Source organism: Esox lucius, chromosome 4 (assembly GCF_011004845.1).
Source record: "Esox lucius isolate fEsoLuc1 chromosome 4, fEsoLuc1.pri, whole genome shotgun sequence".
Lineage (NCBI taxonomy): Eukaryota > Metazoa > Chordata > Actinopteri > Esociformes > Esocidae > Esox > Esox lucius.
In genome coordinates, this window is record NC_047572.1 from 15,072,315 (window position 1) to 15,094,480 (window position 22,166).

Consider the following 22,166-nt stretch of genomic DNA (forward strand, 5'->3'; position numbering starts at 1 on the left):
ACATAGTAACTTCTTAAAAATAGGTCACCACAAGTTTCTTTTACAGGTGATTTCCTGCTTCAGGTTTGGGTTCATGCCCAGATTTACAATTAGGCATAGTGTTAGAATTGTGGTTACTTCTAGGTGTACACATTATGGGTTAGGTTTTGGCTAGAAGTTCATGTGTACAGTTCATTGTGGTTTGTCATGTGAGGTAGTCTTAGTGTATCTTGTCGGTCATTATTTGGTTCTCATACCATTGTAGTGTGTATCTGTGTGTAGTTTTATTTTGTTATGTCTACGTTCTTTCATTTAAAGACCTCTGTTCCCCCTGTGCGTGTGTCCTGCCTCATACCTGCAGTGTTACAAGGTAAGGGTGTAGTTAAGTTAAGGTTATGTTGGTTAACGTAAGGGTGGTGTTAACTTAAGGTTAGAGTAAGGGGCAGGGTTAGGTTGAGAAACATGGGTTTTTGGATTTCTTGTCTCTACAAGGATTGTAAAACAAATGTGTTTGTGTAGGATTTGTGATCCAGGTGTAAAGATACATGTGAGGACCAGAAATTGTTCCTCAAAGGGTTTTCTAGCCAATCCATGCTAGGTGGGTGACTATTGACAGCTTAGGGGTTATTTATCAGGTGAAACTTACAGTTATGCTTAGACATAAAGACAAGATGAAGGTTACGTTATGATTAGGATAGAAAAACGTGTGTGTCCTTATGGTGTTGTAACTATGACATCTGAAACCAGGCTTTATATAACCCATATTTATTAAACAATATAAACTCTATCCCTCACCCCTCAGTGCATAATGACACATTGCATATACATACAGTGCTGTACTGTATACAGTCATCAATTTATCCATCCATTCAGACAAAATATAATACTTCTGGTGTAGTATTTACATGTAGTCCCTCACAGAAGTGTTAGCAATGTTAAGCCCTTTTTACACTTAGTTCTAACATGCTTTCTCATTTGTTTTTAAATTAGAAGATGAAAGACAAATTGCCATTTGTTCGTCATCAGAGCTTATATGTGTAAAACAGACAAGATCAGATCGGGACAATGAGGCAGGTTGAAACAGAGCACTAGAATTAGGAATGCATACAGAGGACAGACCGACTAGAAGTTTCAATGTTGATGAACTGACTGACGTGTTTAGTGGTCGAGACGTCACGCCTAACAACCATTCTCAGCTGAAGTCGGTCAACAGACACCAAGAGCATATATCATATAAATAATACAGTATGTAACTTATCAATAGACACTTAAACTCTATATCATATAAATAATACAGTATAACTTATCAAGAGACGCAGACAGTATAGAATTTAAATAACCCAGTATATGACTCCTTACTAATCCTTTCAACTACATTCAATCGGTTCCTTTGTTCCTTCGTCAGTGACATGCCTATTTCAAGAACCTCATGTCAATTCGATTCCGCTGAACGTTCCCTGTGTGCTCCTCGGAGGGTGGGCCCCGTGGCGTCTTCCCGTGCCTCAGAGCCGCTGCTGTGTTTCACAGCCCAGAAACTCCAAGCGCAGGGCAACGTCGTTGACCCAGCCCCTTGGGTGGATCCGGATGAAGCGGGCAAACAGAGGGGGGTCGAAGAAGTTCAGCATCTCCTCATCTGGCTCATTGTTCCCCATGAAGACCTGCCGAGAAACCGGTGTCACATGGGGCCTGGATCTCATTTAGTAAATGATTTTTTTAACAGAGATGAAGGTCTTTATTAAATCCAGATATAACCGGATAGAGACCTAAGCTAAACATGGTATAGCTTTGTTAATGTTTCTGCCCTTCACTTTTTTTTTAAATCCTCCTGGTGGTATTTTTGCCTTCAATTACCGTCAATTAACTTTACTTCTCTGAGATGTCAAGGAAAGTGTCTCTGGAAGTCAGATGTAGCTTGATAAATATAATGCCTGTGCCTAATACCTCCTCTCTGTTCGATCCCTCGTCAAGCACACTGGACCAGGAATGGCCATTGTCACTAACGGTCACAGAGAACTCTGTCACCATCATCTGAGTAAGCAATGACCATGCGCCTTGGGTCACGACCCCTGTGATGCGCTTCACTTCCAGGAAGTCAACCTGCAGCCACTCGTGTGGGTTGTTGGTCTGGGGGAAGGAGAACACAGTTTATAAAAGGTTATAACTGGGTTATAATGCGATCTAACATGGTTTAAAATACAGAAAGAGAAGGGTAGAGATGAGATGTGAGACTATTACAAACTATTTGATTTGTGCATGTATTCACCTCTCATCCTGGTAATGAATATCAGGAAACAGGAATATAATTTATATTAGAATTTCAGAATATTATACTAAATACCATGCAATAGAAATCATTTACAGAATATTCTACAGTATTTCCTAAACTATTCTGGACTATTCAATTCCATAGATGCTGTTATACATGACACACTTGACTGTTATTTGCCAATCACAACTGTAGCTCACATCCTAACTCTTAAAGACAACACACCACTCGGATACAATGGCAAATCACACTTTATCCAGTGTTTTCAAAGGGAGGCAGAAAATTTGATTAGCTAGATAAGGAGGAGCCAGAGAGACAATGGTGAAGGGCCGTGTGAGAGAGGGAGGAAGAGTGACAGGAAGAGTGATCAAAGACAGAAGAGAGACAGAGAGACATAGACATAAACAGGGAAAGTGACAGAGAGGGAAAGAGGAAGAGAGAAACAGACTTACAAACAGGAATAACAGTAGCGCCCTTAACAAAGAGAGGTAGGTAGGAGAGAGTGTGTGTATATTATGAGTTTCTGTGTTTGTGTATATGTGATTCTGTATACTGCGTGTGTTTAAGGTGTGTGTTAGTTTACTGGGTGTGTTTTAGTTTTGCATGTGTTAGTGCACTGTGTGTGTTTTACGGTAATTATGTGTGTTAGTGTAATGTGTGTGTTTTACGGTAATTATGTGTGTTAGTGTAATGTGCGAGTCTGTGACTGTTTAAAGTTGATTAGCGTGTGTGTTTGTACCTTGGGGCGCCATGCATTGGCGCTCCCATCCTGATGGAGTCGTGCCAGAGAAGGGAACCAGGACAGCCTCCAGGTGTTCAGGAAGGAGGAGGCACTGAAGCTACTGTCTGGGACCAATCTCTTCTGGAGACCCAATGGAAAGGAACAGCCTAACACAAACACACACAAACAAACATTACATCAGTTGCATCGCATCATCATCTATTTATAACATACACCATCATTGAGAATGACAAAGATGTTGCAAACTACTTGCCTGACAACACCAAACTAAATTCTAACCCTGCTCCATCGTTGCCTACATACAGTAGTACTGAGGTTTCCGTTTTCAAATCTGCTTTGACATATAAAACTGGGTGCGTTGTCGAATATGAATCAGCCATTGGATTAGATCCAATGGACTCTGTCCACCAGCGTAGTGAGGAACTTCCGCTTTTGTCTAGAAGTCGGTATTGTAGTTTCCGGTTTACTTACTAATACTCATCCCCATTAGTAAACATGTAAACTCACAACAAGATGAGTGATGCTGTTGTACGGAAAAAATATATATATAATGTACATGACTCATTTAAGTTTCAAGGTACAAGTGGGGCATCATTTTAATCAGGAGATTGTCTTCTTTTTAATAAAATATGACTTGCGCCATTCAATGACTTCAAATGCTAGACTAGAAATAGATTTTTTTATATACTTCCACGTAACGCATTTTAAGCGCAATTAATACCATATAGGACCAGATGTTTACTTCCTATGCCAGTTGTTATTTTTCAGTTTCATTGTGAAATTAGGTTACAGTAGTAAAATAAAAGAGGAGACCTCTTTTTAAGCTTCATTCAGGTTAGAAGAGGCTGAACGAAGGTTTGTTTCAATTCACTTGCTATGGGGACGCGCTAGCGTTCCAGCTCAGCCAGCGTTCCAGCTCAGCCAGTGTTCTTTTGCCGTTTTTGAGGCTAGGGGGAATTTTTATGCGTTCTATTGTCCTGCCTAATACTACACTTAAAAGGGACACGTCGCTAACTAGCTTATCCGATAGCCGGTCGGCACACCACAGTAAACTACTTACCCTCATAGTTGTGCCGATAACTCGATACGTAGAGTTTGAATCCCTTGTTCTGCCCGCTTGTTTGAGCAGGGGACCTGGCATCAACATTTCGATGGACATCACTAATGCTTATTTTAGGCAGGTCTTCGAGACATCTACTAAAAACTGAAATTTTGGGCGACGCGGGATATCGCCTTAAGTAAACCGGAAAATGATATGCCGACATCTGGCTAAAGCGGAAGTTCGTCCATACGCTTGTGCCCATTAAACATTTTACAAGATGCCACATGTAAAAGATCAAATACCAGTGATTAAACATTACTTTTGGTAATGTGTATTGCAAAATAACAAGAAGACTAATTAGATGTTCATGCTCATTTTGTTATTTAAAAATGGACCATGAAGTGCATCTTTAATCACAGGTGTCCCGAAGTGAATGGGTTTATTGATCGCCTCCCCGACTTTTTGGAAGTCACCCTCTGAGTTTCTTCAGGAATAAGTGACCACGGGTGACAAACCACCTCAGCTGGTAGGGGAAGGGGCTGATGACAGATTCACAGAGGGACTCACTGTTGAGGTCACAGCCAAGCAGCTCCATGCGTAGAGCTGGGTTCCTCTGGATGTTTATAGGCTGCAGTCGAATGTAACGGCCCAGGAAGGGGGGTGACAGGCGGTTCTCCTTCTCCTTGGAGCCATCCATGTTCCCGTTAAAGATCTGAAATAGACCAGAAACCCCCATCAACAACACAGGGTTGAAGATGCATCTTAATGCCAAGAGGTTCCCTAAAATGGTTTACTGTCCTAATCCCACACACACCAACACAACTCTGTTCAGCTTTGAATTTTCATTTTGACAAGTCGGTAATTAATGGGACTACTCTCTAAATGGGACTACTATACATGAGAACAGAAAGCTGTTTTTGGCAGAAGGATTTGGGACTAATCAATCAAATGCTGTAAAAGTAATAGAGATGTTACCAGACCAAAACTTCCTCACCACCCACACAGCATGAAATGTCCGATATTTTTTTTCAAACAGCTCTTACACGAAAAGGGCATTATCAAAGTGCCAGTATAATTTTGACATCAGTGTGGAAACATCCTCACGAAAACAGGAAGATCCCATCTTAGACTGCACTGAGCATTATAAAAGAGTTCAAGTTGGTTACAAAACATTTCCGCCATGTGTTTTAATATTGTAGACCAATCATGAATATGTAATGTTGTACTTCTTTAGGGGAATGCCATTGCGTGTGAGGGGCAGTTTCAAATTGCAAATTGTGCAAATAGTGCTGTGTAGGGTTAGAGTAATTTCCTGCACATTTAATAAATTATACATACATACAGCACTGTGTAATTCTTAAGCCACCTGTGTAAAGCTATTTATAATTGGGCAGTTTTTCAAACACCATATAACATAATAACAAATACAAATAAATTAAAAATAGAACAAAGTCTATATGTTGTCCAAAAGGTAATTGATATAAGGTATCGAGTAATCTCACAACGTAAATTGTATAATTGTATCTACCAAGAAAGTGTAGTTACTTTTATCTCAGTAATTTCTACTTTTTTGACTAAGACCACCTTCAAACTCAGGCTACAGTTCCCGTGTGTACTGAACCAAACAAGGCCTCAATTAGTTTTACTTATCATCATATTAATGTTAATTTGCACTTATTCTGATGTTTTGCAGTGTTTTTATGAGCAAATAAGTATTTATTGCCCAGATAAATCGCTTTTAATAATGTTGTCCATTACTGACCATTACTGTACATAATTTAAACAAGATAATGTGATATTTAACATTAAAAGTTTGATTTTCTGACCTTTACTATACAATTGTTTGTAATCCAGTCCATATTTGAAGGCCTTATTCAACAACTACATTATATCACCACTGTACTTCTACTTCTACACCACTGCACTTCTTGAAATAAACTATTATTTGAATGGATTATTATTCAATATTTGCTAGTTTCCTACTTATTGCCGCAGGTTTTACCTGCTTGGTTTTGTGTGGTAATCTGTGGGTATAGGTTTCATCTGTGGGTACTGGTTTAATCTGTGGGTTCTGAGTGGTTCTACAGAGAACTAACATAGGCTGCCTTGGTGCTGTTCCCTCTATAGTCAATCCATGTCTCCTTGTCTAGGCTGTAGGAGAGGGTGAAGTGTGTGATGAAGTAATCCTTTAGACCCAGAGAGGCTCTGGCACCCTGGGTTTGAATTCCATGGAGCAAGGTCGGTCTCTGGAGGTCCACCTGAAAGACACAACAGGAGACCAGGGTTTGGGCCAATCCATTTCGTCCATGATTTGTTTCCCTGGCACTGTTAAAGCCTGTGTTATACAAATCAAGTCCATGTACTGGTACAACTATCAATTTGTTTTTGGATAATCTGAAAGCATCTAATGTGCTTAGAGATGATTTGAACATAATGTTCGAAAAAACTATCATTAAAATAAATGATTTTGTGCATTTGTGAAACACACCTTATACAGAGTATGGAAAACAGTACGTAATTAGAGAATTTGTGTAAACGACATTATATTTAATTAATTGTCAACTATTGTCAACTATCTCTAATTAATTCAGGATGTGAACAGATATCCCAGCTCCAATCATCCTAATGAAACACTATATAGTAAACATAAGTTTGCTGAATCAGAACATAATGGACTCCATTCCTGCAAAGGTCAGGGCAGCTCAGCCAGGGCATTTCTATCTACAGGGATGTAAATTAAAAGGTGAAGTGTTTTACCTGGATCCATGATCTCTCATCCCTTCCCATCCAGGCGTTGACAGAACCAGACAGCCCCAGTCTTGCCAGCCTGGGCTCCCAGTTACCTGGCAAACGCATATAGGCAAAGAACCATACTGGCTAAAAGATGTACACATAAAAAATACCAACAAAGACCCTGTTGCAGATGTCATAGTTAAAAGCCTTTATGGCAGGGGGATAAGACAAAATAAAATACACCAATGCGTATCATTGTACACCTTCACCAAAGTGGAGGGAAAGCAATTAACTAATGTTGAAATTCCTTTGTCTAGGTGAGTACCAGTAATTCATTTATTTTCCATTAGGGACCAGCATTATGTGTAAGCCAATTATTTGATTATTTATCTTAGCCAAGCTTTATAACTTTGAAACCCCACAATAGTGTCAAGCTTGGATTTGGTTTGCTCTCCCTTTCCAAGAGCACCTGTGTTTATTTTGGAACTCCTGAAGTGGTCATTAGTTGATTTTCTTCACAGTGTATATTGTGCTTTTATGATCTTGAGTCACTGACCAATCATGATAACATTCCTCCATTCCAGGGGCAAACCCTGTTCATGAGCCTACTTCCTGATGTTGTCTCAGTGCTCATGGACTCTAAGGGTAAAACGACTCTCTTCCACCACCAGCGTTCAGCAGCATGAGGCCGATGCGGTTGACAAACAACCGGGGACCAAACGCCAACCACACATCATGGACCGTGACAAACACGTTTGTAGTAACATTCGTGTGATAATATTCTTACCCTGCTGAAGCTTGCTTACCTATGTGGTCTGATGCCGTTATCTGGGAATCGTCTATCCTCTTCGACTTCAAACCCAGAGGCTGGAGGCATCCTGCCAGGCAGCGAAATCACAGGAAATTACATCCCGTTATTTGTATTGCCAGCATTTCACAAAGAAAAGCCAACAATGCCAATCCTACAATTTCCTGAGATAAAAGTTTGCACGCCTGTGTCAGTCTACTGCGTGGCGTGGGTTGTGAGGTGACTACGCATGTTACCTATCTGGCTTGGTATGTAACTATGCGTTTTATATGGGTTGTGAGGTGACTACGCATGTTACCTATATGGCTTGGTATGTAACTATGCGTTTTATATGGGTTGTGAGGTGACTACGCATGTTACCTATATGGCTTGGTATGTAACTATGCGTTTTATATGGGTTGTGAGGTGACTACGCATGTTACCTATATGGCTTGGTATGCAACTATGCGTTTTATATGGGTTGTGAGGTGACTACGCATGTTACCTATATGGCTTGGTATGCAACTATGTGTTTTATATGGGTTGTAAGGTGACTACGCATGTTACCTATATGGCTTGGTATGTAACTATGTGTTTTATATGGGTTGTGAGGTGACTACGCATGTTACCTATATGGCTTGGTATGTAACTATGCGCTTTATATGGGTTGGCAGATGTGGTACCTCGATATTGGTGTACATGGTTGACATGTAGTTCTTACTCGGGTTGTAGATTAGAAGTTTAGCCCTCATGCCTGCCACTTGGTGCTCTCCAACAGAACACTCCACCATCCAGGTCCCCACCATGGTAGGAATCATCTCCACTGTGCCAAACACACCTGGAGAGGGGGACAGAGACATAGGTGGCGCATGCTATTATAATTGAATAGACATATTGTTTTAATAATTGTATATGTTAATTGGCTGAAGAACTGTGTGTGTGTACCAGGATAGAGGTTGTACACCCCCATGCGGTGCTCCTGCTCCTTCTGAATGTTGAACGGCAGACCGTGGAAGTGGACGGCGTGGTACTCCCCGTCACGCCCCACGTTCAGAAGGTGCCACCTCACTGTCACATACTGGGCAACCATCAGGCCAGGGAGTGTCTCTGCCACATAGCCGTTTATTGCTACAGTGACAAAGAGTGGTTTTACAGAGAAACTCAACTAAACAATCTTATATGACTATGAACCAACTCAAACAGGGGAATTATACTTCACTTTTGAAACCTTCACTGACACCAAGGAGTGAGTTACTGTACCTGGAAACTTGTTGCTGAGCTGAAACCAGGGGTCATCCCTCCGAGCCTGGCAAGGTGGGGTACAGTACCGACGGATGTTTTCCTCCAGGTACCAGCTTTTGGTCTCGTCGAAGGTGTGGAAAAGGAGGGCGTACTCCTGTATGTTGGGCTGTATATTCAGTAACGGGTGTAGGGTGCCTGGCTTACAGATTACTATGGGGCCAATCAGACCGGAGTGGACATCCTTTTCCTGTAGAAGGGTGTGGGAAGAGGACACAGAGTCACAGAGTCAAACAGACGCCTCAAAACAACACATGCATGCAGGGAAAAGCGTGTGAAATTGATAAGGTGTCTAATGAAAATAAATGAGAGGCCTAACTATGAAGTAACAGCAAATAGTAGTTCTCGCAAATGAGGCAATAACTGTTGCAGAATATTCCACTTCTTTGCCTTAAAAAACTCCTGGGTTGCTTTCGCAGTATGTTTTGGGTCACTGTCAATCTGTAAACTGAATCGGCTGCTTCTGTCTTCTGTCACATCATCAATAAACATTAGTGACCCAGTGCCATTGGAAGCCATGCATGCCCATGCCATCACACTGCCTCCACAGTGTTTTACAGATGATGTGGAATGCTTCAGATCATGAGCCGTTCCAAGTCTTCTCCATACTTTTTTCTCCACATAATTCTGGTACAGGTTGATCTTAGTTTAATCTGTCCAAAGAAAGCTATTCCAGATCTGGGCTAGCTTTTTTACATGTTTTTTGTCTAATCTGGCCTTTCTATTCTTGAGGCTTATGAATGGTTTGCAACTTGTGGTGAATCCTCTGTATTTGCTCTTGTGAAGTCTTCTCTTTATGGTAGACTTGGATAATGATATGCCAACTTCCTGGAGAGTGTTATTCACTTGGCTGGATGTTGTGAAGGGGTTTTTCTTTACCATGGAAAGGATCCTACGATCATCCACCACTGTTGTCTTCTGTGGATGTCCAGGCCTTTTTGTGTTGCAGAGCTCACCAGTGCGTTCTTTTTTTCACAGAATGTACCAAACTGTTGATTTGGCCACTCCTAACGTTCCTGCTATCTCCCAGACCACATGCTGTGGGTTCAGAGCAACAGCTTCCAAATGCGAATGCCACACCTGGAATCAACTCCACAACTTTTACCTGCATAACTGATGAGGAAATAATGAAGGAATAGCCCACACCTGTCTATAAAAGAGCTTTTGAGTCAATTGCCCAATCACTTTTGGTCCCTTGAAAAAGAGGGGGCTACATGTTAAAGAGCTGTAATTCTTAAACTCTTCCTCTAATTTGAATGTGAATACCCTCAAATTAAAGCTAAAAGATTGCACTTTAAGCCCATACTCATGATTTAACTGTAACTTTAATATATTTTAGTGAACAGCCAATATAACAAAACTTGTGTCAGTGTTCAATTATTTCCGGACCAAACTGTATATGGAATGTTTTTATTCAACAAAAAAAAATGAAAATCAACTGCTGCAAGTACTTGAGGTTGAGTTGTAATGTGATGAGTTGGTACTCAACCTCAACAAATGCAAACGATTACAGTGCTGCCAGTTTCTCCCTGGAAGAGTTCTTCATTACTACTGATATGCAACTGATGTAGAAATGTTACACAAGGGGTCAGTTCAGCAAAATGATGTCATGTAAGTATATGTTTCTCTAAGGAGCCGCAGTAATTCTGGTGTCTATGGTTTTGTCACTTATGAATGGACATTAGTTAGTGTTTGAACTTTAACTGCTTCATATAAAGTAAACATTTACTACATTAATGTAGAACAAACGAAACATTTTACTATTACTATAAACATTTCAAAACACTTAAATGACCATTGCTAGTTTACGGGTAGAGAAAGTGTTGACTTGCCTTATTTAGTGTAGAGTAGTAGGCCCCAGTCTTACAGGCGAACTCTTCAGTGGTGGGACCCTGTTTCCTGCTGATCCTCCAGGTGTAGACCTTCACCTCCCCAGGCTGGACTGCCTCCCCAGGGACCCCTGACGACCTCCCCTGGACCTGACCACCACCCTGGCTCCTGTCATACACCCCATGGAGGTGCAGCGAGTACGGCCTGGATGCCATGTTCTTGAAGGTCACCTGTTAGCTCAGGATTAAAGGTTGATGATTTAAATATATTGAATTTAATTCAAAGGGGTAAACAACACTCTCCAAAACATTAGCTATTAAACCAAGATGTCTTACACATCTTGACCAGTTTTCCAGGTATTGCATCAAATACACAGCTAAGATCATAAGATGATCACTGATTCTCACTCACAGTGAGGAGGTCGTTGACTTCAGCTTTGATGATAGGACCCATGAGTCCCAGATGTTCTTGCATCTCTCCTCTGGTGACAGGGGTCTGGAAGTCTGTCTCCCTGTAGGCCCTGTACACCACCTTCTTATACTCCGAGAGAAACTTCTTCATCCCTCGACGTCTCTCACTGAGGATGGGACAGTTGCCAGGGTACTAATTGATCAATTTGGCTGAGCAATCATAAACTGTAATCTTTTAGAAAACCTATCAAAAACAAATATCCAAACAGATTGTCCAGACCCTGATCACATCTAGTACTAAAACACATTTAATTGAATTGGCCTCCCCAAACAATCTGCTTAAATATCTTAAAAAACAGACACTAACAAAGGCCAAACCCTACCTTGGTTTAATGAGCTGGTGTGGTTTCCTGACCCCGTAGTCCCATGTGATCTCCTCGGCCGCGATGTAGTAGCTGCGATAATGACCATCTGTTGTCCTAACGTCCGGGTTTTCCTCTGTAGAAATATACCCTGTCGTGTTGCCCTCATCACTGTAGTCATCATACTCCAGAGACACAGCGTTTATGAGACCTGTGTTGTTCTTAACGGATACATTGGTGAGACCTCGCTCCAAAGGATCTGGTAGAGTTGTGTTTGGATCAGTGTGAGTGTTGTTGCTTGGGAGATGCACAGGTGGACGATCAAGTGTCTCCATCTTTTGTTTCTCCTTCTGCATATTCACCTTCAAGAAGCCCTCAACGAGTTCCTCTTTCCCCTCCAGCTGATCCAACATCGCCCCCACATGTTCTTCTAGCTGCTCCTGCTCCAGGACCTCCCCGTACACCCGACCATTCCACTCCTTCAGCACCTCCTCATCACAGTTCTCCACCAGCTGGTTGCTCTCCCCATTCTCTCCTCCCTTAGACCCAGCCTGGCGTCCCTTTCTCCTGCCCCTCAGCTGCCCACCCATCTGCCCTACCTCCAGGGTCTCTGAAATCTTCCACTCCCCAGACTTTTCAAGCTGCTCTAGGACTTCTGTTGGGATCCCTCCCTGGGAGAGCAGGTTGCCTTCTTCTTCACTTGATGACACGGGCACATACCTGACCTCGCAGATCAACCCCTGGCCATCTGCCTCAGTCGTGACATCGTTATCAGACCCCTGGTCCCCTGATACTCCGATGACGACTTCGTTATCCGTGCCATTTCCTGTATTAGGTGCGGTTGTGTTCTGGTTCAAGCCAGGCTGCTTCCTGCAAACTCGGACAGCGATGGTCCTTTTCTGAGGCTGGGGATGGAAGGATCTGGGGTTGAAGTACTGGTTCCCATAGTCAGGCAGAATATCATCCTGGCCGTAGTTTAAGTCATCATTATCCACCAGCAGGTCCATGCTGCAGGACGTGACAGAGTAGTGGACGCTCAAGCCGTGACTCTTGAGACTGTGGTCGAACGCACTGATCTCCCAATCGCCTGAGGATAAAATAAACATGAGGTTACAACGCACCAGAAAAACTTTCAGGTCATGGTTTAAAACCTCCCCGTTTCATTATGATTAATTTTATTCAATACCCGCTAAAATGGCCCAGTATACTCTCCAAACCATCTTTGTACAATGATGATTGACAGAAATTTTTATTTGACGGTTGACTTTACCGATTATCTCTGTCTCCATTGTTACGGTCTCCCCAGACATGGGGAAGAGTGTGAGGACAGACTCGTACACGTTGTCTCTCCGGAAGGAATTTCCTGTAAAGTACACTGACAGGAAGTTGCTCTGTGTCCCCACATTGGCCAGGTGCCAAAAGGTCACGTCGTCCTTACATACTTCGAACTTTCGATTGTTAAACATTATCCCATTCACGTCTGAAAAAGAAATACATTTCCAGATCAAAATTAGAAGCCCAGCACATAAGGCCCAGCAAAGTAGAAACTAAAGTTGTGTCTATTATTCACCAAACTGTTGAAAGAGAAGTAATTAAGTGGAGCTTGCTAAACATTTATTGATCCAATTTTGAGCGAACACAATCTTATTGTGGTTGGTTGCTTTATAATTGTACAGTGAATCAACCTCAATGCTATTTTGTTAAGCAGACAGATTCTATTGCAGATAGTTGCCTCATAATTAATCTCATTCCCAGACATTTCCACCCAAATGCGTAAAAGGTCTGGTGCAACAATCAAAAACATCAAACTTGGCTTCCATTAGCCAATAAGAAAGGTATGAGACGCCTTATCTTGTAAAATAAACATTGGCTTAATGTGCTTAATCTATCAACCAATCGTATCCAACAACACCTTTCCCATGTGGGTTGTGCACCCAATCAGCAATCGCTACATTGTAATGCTGGGTGAAGAACAGCACCAGCGTGTCCTGATGTTATACTGCATTGACTCAGGGCAGAACAAGTACAATGTCTGTACAAGGTCTGGAAATGTTTGATAACTGACACAAGTTTTGTGATTTTGGCTGTTTACCAAAATATATTCAGATTACAGTTAAAGAATGAATTTGCGCTTAAAGTGCAGTCTCTCAACTTTAATTTGAGGGTATTCACATCCAAATTGGATGAAGGGTTTAGGAATTACATCTCTTTAATATATTGCCCCCTCTTTTCAACGGACCAAAAGTAATTGGACAAGTGACTTAAAAGATGTTTCATGGAGAGGTAATTCCATCGTTATTTCTTCATCAATTAAGCAGGTAAAAGGACTGGAGTTGATTCCAGGTTTGGCATTTGCATATGGAAGCTGTTGCTGTGAATCCACAACATGCGGTCAAAGGAGCTCTCAACGCAAATGAAACAGGCCATCCTTAGGCAGCAAAAAAAAAGTCCACCAGAGAGATAGCAGGAACAATAGGAGTGGCCAAATCAACAGTTTGGAACATTCTGAGAAAAAAAGAACGTACTAGGAAACACTGCAACAAAAAATGGCCTGGATGTCCACAGAAGACAACAGTGGTGGATGATGGGAGGATCTTTTCCTTTAATAAGAAAAACCCCATCACATATCCAGCCAAGTGAAGAACACTCACCAGGCAATATCATTATCCAAGTCTACCAAAAAGAGAAAACTTCACAAGAGCAAATACAGAGGGTTCACCACAAAGTGCAAACCATTCATAAGCCTCAAGAATAGATTGGCCAGATTAGACTTAGCCAGAAAACTTCCAAAAGAGCCAGCCCAGTTCTGGAACAGCATTCTTTGGACAGATTAAACTAAGATCAGCATATACCAGAAAGATGGGAAGAAAAAAGTATGGAGAAGGCTTGAAACGTCTCATGAAACGAAGCATACCACTGTGGAGGCAGTGTGATGACATGGCCTTGCATGGCTTCCAGTGGCACTGGGTCACTAGTGTTTACTGATGATGTGACAGAAGACATAAGCAGCTGGATGAATTCTGAAGTGTATAGGGATATATAGCCTGCTCAGATTCAGCCAAATTCAGAAAAGTTGATGGGACAGTGATTGTGTTAATTTGTCCAATTACATACTGTGTATGAAAATGGTTACAATTCCTTAACGTTTCATATGATATTTTTGTTCAACCCCTTGAATAAAAGCTGAAAGTCTGCACTTCAATTCCATCTTAGTTGTTTCAAATCAAATCCATTGTGGTGGCGTACAGAGTCAAACTTATGAAAATTGTGTCAGTGTACAAATATTTCCAGACCTAACTGTAGTTGCTACTTGTTCATTTTGAAAATGTCACTACAGGAGCAGGCTAAAAAACTAGCTACCATACCTTATTGAAGTAACATTGTATTTAGTGTTGTATGGGCTCAGGCTTTAAAACAACTCCTTAAATATAAAATTATATGACAAGACACATTTCACACAAGATATATTGACTTTTCTGACATTTCTCTAAGGGCTTATGGGTTGATAGGCAGTTTATCCTATACTGGCTGTAGAACTCTGTATCTAGTTATTGATGTCTTCCCTGACTATCAACATCCTTGCCAAGTTTTGTAGTTTCAGTGGATGTGCCATATTATTTCAAAATTGTTATACTGAATAAGCATGCTACACAGGATGTTCAAAGTTTGTAATATATCTTTTGTCCCAACCCTGAATGGAGTTTTTTCAGAACTTCCAAAGTCCAATGTCTTCAGAGTGTGGTATATATTGTACATATTCTCTGAAACCGGTGCATTTTATCTGGGATTATGTGACACTTTTATTTAATAAATCCATTGTTATAGTAGTTCATAATACTTTTTTTCAACTTATGTAAAAATGAATTGATAGAAAGTTACAATTGAATCCATTTTAGATCCACTATATCTTAGAAACTGTGTGAAAATCTCTGGGTAGTGAATAGATTTACTGCAATCCACTATATCTTAAAAAAAGCTTATTCAAATTCTGCTTACTTTGAACATACTTGATTTAAGGTAAAACCCCATTTCCAAAAAAGTTGGGATGCTGCGTAAAATAATAATAATAAAAACAGCAATGATGTGCAAATCATTTATCCCTATATTTAATTGAAAATAATGCAAAGACAACATATCAAATGTTGAAAATGTTGTTTTCAATGGGTGACATGTCTGGACTGCAGGCAGGCCAGTTTAGCAACAAGACTAATTTACTACGGAGCCATGCTGGTGTAATACGTGCAGAATGTGGTTTGGCATTGTCTAGTGGAAATAAGCAAGATCTTCCCTGGAAAAGTAGCTGTCTTGATGGCAGCATATGTTGCTCCAAAACCTGTATATATTGTTCAGCATTAAAGGTGCCTTCACAGATGTGCAAGTCACCCATGCCATGTACACTAATGCACCCCCAGTTTTCCATTTAGCCTCCGTACATCTTAAATGATCTTGGGCCCAGAGAAGGTGGCAATATTTCTGGTTCTTGTCTATTTCTGGTTTCTTCTTTGAATGGTAGAGATTTAACTGGCATTTGTGGATGCAGTGACGTACTGAGTTCACAGACAATGGTTTTCAGAAGTGTTCCTGAGCCCATGCAGTGATTTCCACTACAGAATCATATCGGTTTTAAATGCAGTACCGCCTGAGGGACAAAAGATCACAGCCATCCAATATTGGTTTTTGGCCTTGTCCCTTGCATACAGAGATTTCTCCAGATTCTCAGAATCCTTTAATGTTATTATGTACGGTAGATGATGAGATCCCCAAACTCTTTGCAATTTTAAGTTACTCTTCAATAGAACCTTTATTCTTATATTGTTGTACTATTTGCCCACACAGTCTTTGACAGAGTGGTGAACCCCTCCCCATTCTCACTTACGATAGGCCCCTCCTCTCTAGAATAATCTCAAAATACCCAATCATATTACTGACCAGTTGCTAATTGATATAAGTAGTGTTGTGATATTCCACCATGTTTATTTTCCCAACATGCACTACACTTTCCCAGTCTTTTGTTACCTCTGTCCCAATTTTTTTGAAACATGTTGCAGGCATCCAATACAAACCAGAAACAATAAAATCTCTCAGTTTCAGCATTTGATATGTTGTCTTTGTTATATTTTCTATTCAATATAGGGTTTAAATGATTTGCACATCATTGCATTCTGTTTTTATTTACAAATTATTTTTATATTATATTTGGAGCAAATGTTTTGTTCCACACATTCCGCTCAATATTTTGTCCATCTGAAGTGCACCCAACTCAAAGAGTAATGCTGATTAAGGGAAAGGTTAAGATGGTTATTTTACAGTGTACTTTCATCAATAACTAAGTCAATTATGTGTTGGCAAGCCTCCAACCAGTCAGGAAAAACACACTTACTATGGATGACATTAGAGTTGTAGAAGTCAGGATTATTAGGGTTGATCATGGAGGGGTCTTTGCTGTACTTTTGAATATTGTCATTGATGTACCAACTCTTGTTCTCATCAAACACAGCAAACATCAACTGCTTCACTTTATCCGAACCCACCTGCAAATGATACAGCTAACGTTAGGACAGGGCCAGTTACAGTATTGAGGTAAGCAACATAAACCATCGCCTCCCCTCAAAATAATTCATTTTATATTAATACAAATGTAAATGTTCATAGTACAAAGTATTCAGCAAAGTATTTTCCTTTTTTTGTTTATTAATGAAGGCCTACAGATTTTGGCATGTTAATTTTAGCAATCATCACGTTGCCATGCTGTGACACCTACTGACTTAGATGTGGGGTGGGGAAAAATGTACTTTTAGTCAGTGGCTTTGCAGATTAATTTTCATGATCTAGTTAGTTTCTGCTTGGCTATCTTCTATAACATCAGTTAATAAGGGGTCTTGCTCAGCAGGGGAGATGTGCGTAGTTCAGTAGGTTGATGCTGTACACTACATTTGCTACCCAGATGTGTAATAAATATGTCAGCCGGTAGGTATTTTGGCGGTTAGAATGTTTAGTTCACCAGCTTTGTAGTCACACAGGGACAGCAAGCACAGTGAAACTCTTTCACTCTTTTCATTATTTTGGGCCATACAATTCAATTCTTTGATTGAAGAATTGGGTCCAAAAAATAAATCATGCTACTTCTTTTTTGGAATAAATTAGAAATATTACACAGCATACTCATTCGTTACATGTGTTATGACGTAATCAGAGAGTGAAATATATATATATATTTATCAACCTGCCACAGAGGTGGACCAGTGAATTTGTGAGAGGAACTTCCCAAAATAATGATGTTTGTATGTTTGGAATTGTTGGAGTTTCCAATAAATGTATAATATTTCTTAGACATCATGGGTTAGGATAAACATAAGATCTCACACATTCTCACACTGTTAAACAACTCAAGCCAAGTATTGTCTGGTTCTTAAAAGAACAACCCCCTAAGTGTCACTATGGCCAAATGAAGTGGTGGTGCTCACCAGCCTTCCTCTGGTGTCCATGGAGTCCTTCTTGCAGATGAGAAGGGGACCTACAAGGCCTGCGGCCAGGTCTCTTTCTGGGTTGATGGTGCTCTGGTACAAACGAGTCAGACACTGTGGGTCATCTCCCAGAGGCCCGTCCTCTGCTGTTATCTTCCATATGTACCCATATGTCCCGTTAGGGGATACAGCCAGCTTGCGAAGGTCATTCTCACCCACTACACAACAGGAGAGGAACAGATATGAATACAGTCTAGACTTAGGAATGACTGGGAGACTGAGAGTCTTAGACTAATAAAATGACTAGTATAATGCTTTTTATGAGATTCTCCTGAACCCAATATACAAATGAGCTCCAGGTATGATGACTGCTTTCCCTTAAGTATTTTGCTATTAATCCGACAAATAGTATCTTACTCCATTTTGCCAGTCTTTTGTTTTGTATCTCACCGTTCCCCGTTTTCTTCAATGGAAAAACCTGGGTAAGGCCGTTTGGATATATGTTGAACGGACGGCTCGCCAAGTTCTTGAACACAATCTAAAGAATCGACGAGAATCATCTTCACTTTCTTTACTATCTGTGCAGTGGAATTATTTGTGTTTGCATGCTTTGTTTGCTGGGTTTTTGCATTGGTTCATTGTGATACACACACCTGGAACTCTTCATCCACCTGTCCTCTGAGCAGTGGTCCCATCAATTTCTTTGTGGGTGATTTCTTCTTGGTAAAGGTCTTGTCAGTGTACTCTACAAACACCACCTTTTTGTACTCATGCCCCAGCTGATAGGGACTCCTGGGGACGTATTCATGAGATAGTTCTCTAAAAAAGAAGACAAAAACGTAAAGATGATAGCAACAGTATTGTTAGTGTAATAAACTCTGAGTAAGAACACAGACATCTGCAGGCTTTCAACCTAATCCTGAACTCTCATGTCCAATTTACCCTCTAACGTTCCATTAATAGTTCTTCACCGTCTGTCTTTTGTTCCTACTGTTTACCACACCTGTCTTCCTGGGTGATGTGAGGTGTGTAGTCCCAGGTGATCTCTTCAGCAGCGATGAAGTGGACCCAGACTTTGTTCTTCCCTCCTCGGGAACGCCCAGTAGCTTTCTCGGGTGTGAACACTATGGTGTCAAATAGTTCCTCTCCATAGTCCTCGTCGAACTCAGACTGCTGGACATGACGCACATCAGGTTTGGGCACGGTCACAGGCTCGGGACAGTCCTGCACTTCAAAGATGGCACTCATACCCCCTGGAACAAAGACAGTATGAGACATACTTCACATGACCTCCCATTCGCACATCCTGCCTCAAACCCACATCTCGCCTCTGCAAAATTCTCTGTTCGGACATTACCGTTTCGATGGCTGTGGATCAGACAGCTGATGAGGAACCTCCCCTGGGCCCTAGGTTTCATCTTGGCAGTGGTAAAGGTCATAGGGGTCATCTCTATGGTAACCTTACGGTGGGACATTACCTGGAAAAGATACATGTGTACTAGGAGAAGTAGTACTGTAGCGGAAATACACACGATTGAAAACAACCAAATTCACATAACATTATCAAAGAGAAACTCTTTGTTTGTTATTTTATAAAGCAATTACTAATGCGTTTTATATTATTTCTTGACAGTTCTAATCGGCCCTAAGGCAGCTCTTTTGAGCTTTTACCACCTGCTGTACCTCTAGAGTATGATGTTGGAACTGTATGGAGTGGATCTCTGGCGCTGTACCCATTCCAATGAGGTGCCAGAAGACAGGATCTTGTCTTTGGCACATTGCCAGACCTACACACACACACACACACACACATACACACACCAACCCAGCAACAAACACACACACACACACACTAAATATTTACAGTAGCAAAAGATATTTCCTGAATTAAACTCTGAATGTTTTACTCTTCAGTATATTGTAGTATGGTGAAGAACCATCTTCTGACCTGGTAAAGTTAAGTTGACATATCCATTGATAGTGTGGTATTGCTTCTTTGCACTGGACTTCTTAAGTCTTTCCCGGAAACTGCCTAACTCTCCATACCCGCTCATGCTCTCATCAAAAACCGCAAAAAGCAGAATGAACTCTGTGCTCCTCCGAACTCCCGTATCCATGAATGCAGCTGTCAGAACAATTCAAAGGGAATACGGAAAGCATGTTAGTCGACTGCCAGAAAACAAACTAGATATATTCATCATATATAAATCATACATTTGTCATCATACAATGAGTCATTTCAGGGTCATTTCAGAGTCATTTCTGAAATGACTCATTTGTATAATGATATGGAATTGTGGTCACCCGAAGTTTAACCATGCACAGTTTATTATGGGCGCTCACTATACAGTAAGGGGATTCTGTGATTCAGATCATTTCCTATTCATGGAAAACTTTCCATAAGGTAAGCTCTGATCAGTGCATGACTGCAAGGAGAGTACATACTAAGTCCAATCAGTTATGAGTTCAGCAGACACTTTTCCTTTCCTCTATTACTAGGCACATATGTGTCACAGGACCTGACTGTACTGTAAGGTAGGTCATGCATAGAGGGAAGGACGTTCTCCAGCTGGAAGGTGTGTGTGTGTGTGTGTGTATCTGTAATATAGCCTTCAGAGACGTATTCTAACTTGATTTGCAGATGAGCAGAGGCCCGATGAGTCCAGAGTTGAAATCCTGTACGGGTTCCACTTGGGAGGAGTAGGAGTACGTGAGGCATTCTGGATCGCCCACGGACGGACCGTCTTTAGGGTTGATGTCCCAGATGTATTTATAGTATCCTCCTGGAGCGACTGCATCATCCTCCTTCTCCTGGGTCGACGTGAAGTCATCATATCCAGCCCCTGCAGAGAGACATGAGGGAAACCCGCACGCACACACTTATATAAACACACACACACGATGTGAGACTTTACTCAAATCCTTAGATTGGATAAAGTCGGATTTATAATGTAACACCACTTCTGGGATGAAACAGCTGCTCTAGTGTTTACGATAAGTTAGTAGATAGACACAAACAAATTACCTTCAGACTGTTTCCAGTAGCTGACCCCCACAGGGCTGATACTGTAAGGCTTGGAGGCTAGGTTTTTAAAATGGATTACAACTCTGTCACTGGCCTGGGCATGGATTACGGGACCCTGGATACCTGGAACACATAACATTGTGTCTGTCTGTGTGTGTTTGAGCATGTGGTAGCATTGATATTATTCCACAGATTTACTTGATGGAAGATTTGGACAATTAGTACACACACCTGCCCATGCTGGTCTAGGCTTGGGGACTGAATAGGTTGAATCGGTGTATTCTCTATAAACAGCTTTGATGTATTTCTGAGGCGGATCCTGGGACCTCCTCCTAGAAATTCATAGTCAACATCGATATTTTTAAACATGAACACAATAATAATTAATAGTTGATATCCGCATCCTAAAAATTTAACTTTATAAGAAAATTCCACCACAATACTGACATTTTGATAAACCAAAGGATTTTCTACCATGATTTGGAACCATCCTATAGGATTGTAATTAAAGGAAGTGTTCCTATGGAAATCCTGGGTAGACTTGCAGGCTAAAATCCCATAAGCTCAAAAATAATAATGATCTGGTAATAAGTTCATTAAAACACTATGAGAAAAAAATCCAATACGAAAACTCCAACAATAATCCTACAGTATTTGTAAATCAAAGCAACACATATCCCAAATGGATATTTGAATATATTTATATCTTGAAAGTTTAGAACATCACCTTGGTTCTGACGCGAGGTCACCACTGCCCCAGTAAACATAGTCCCAACCGATCTCAACCGCGGCGATATAGAACTCTCTCGTGGCAGGTAGTCCTACCGCAGGTACCGCAACGGTCACCTCCACCCAGCAGATAATACATAGGATCGATAGCAACAGCGAACTCATCGCACCTTACTCGTACCTGTCCGACAGCACGTGAATTCACTAGTGATCAATAAGTCGGATAGCCTGACCAGACGGTAGCGAGTAGGCAGTTTACTAGCGTTATTTCTCCTTACTGAGGATATTTATAGTCCAAGTTCCAATCTAGAGTGTGTGTGTGTGTGTGAGAGAGAGAGAGAGAGAGAGAGGGGAGAGAGAGAGAGAGAGAGAGGGAGAGAGGAATAATTACTGTGTAGGGGCTGTAGCGCAAGGAATATTGTAAAGTTTTGCGTATCAGGGCTAATCATGGTTACGCTGCCCCCCCGTGGACAATATTGTCAACTGCTAAATTTTATA

General features: G+C 41.1%; 1 protein-coding gene across 1 annotated transcript; it reads right to left on the reverse strand.

Annotated features, from left to right (window-relative positions):
• Positions 1–728: 728 nt before the first annotated feature.
• Positions 729–21,939, reverse strand: f8 (coagulation factor VIII, procoagulant component). The gene is made up of 26 exons (XM_010894375.3): positions 21,667–21,939; positions 21,171–21,271; positions 20,940–21,062; positions 20,545–20,757; positions 19,863–20,039; positions 19,598–19,701; positions 19,272–19,392; positions 18,918–19,167; positions 18,568–18,733; positions 18,365–18,452; positions 17,915–18,132; positions 16,831–16,981; positions 12,721–12,930; positions 11,472–12,537; positions 11,090–11,255; positions 10,681–10,908; positions 8,810–9,038; positions 8,495–8,677; positions 8,271–8,387; positions 7,569–7,640; positions 6,787–6,872; positions 6,126–6,287; positions 4,597–4,741; positions 2,985–3,133; positions 1,921–2,103; positions 729–1,637 (listed from the first exon to the last, which is right to left on the reverse strand). Exons 1-26 carry the CDS (start codon positions 21,831–21,833, stop codon positions 1,482–1,484), a joined length of 5,031 nt encoding a protein of 1,676 aa, XP_010892677.2. The 5' UTR covers positions 21,834–21,939; the 3' UTR covers positions 729–1,481.
• Between the last annotated feature and the right edge of the window lie 227 nt (positions 21,940–22,166).

Excerpts from the sequence above, each read along its gene's own strand:
- f8 (XM_010894375.3), bottom strand. The coding sequence starts at position 21,833 with ATGAGTTCGCTGTTGCTATCGATCCTATGTATTATCTGCTGGGTGGAG. Across the intron at positions 19,702-19,862 it reads TGTCAACTTAACTTTACCAG|GTCTGGCAATGTGCCAAAGA; the intron begins GTCAGAAGATGG and ends GTGTGTGTGTAG. Across the intron at positions 6,873-7,568 it reads AACGGCATCAGACCACATAG|GTAACTGGGAGCCCAGGCTG; the intron begins GTAAGCAAGCTT and ends TGCGTTTGCCAG.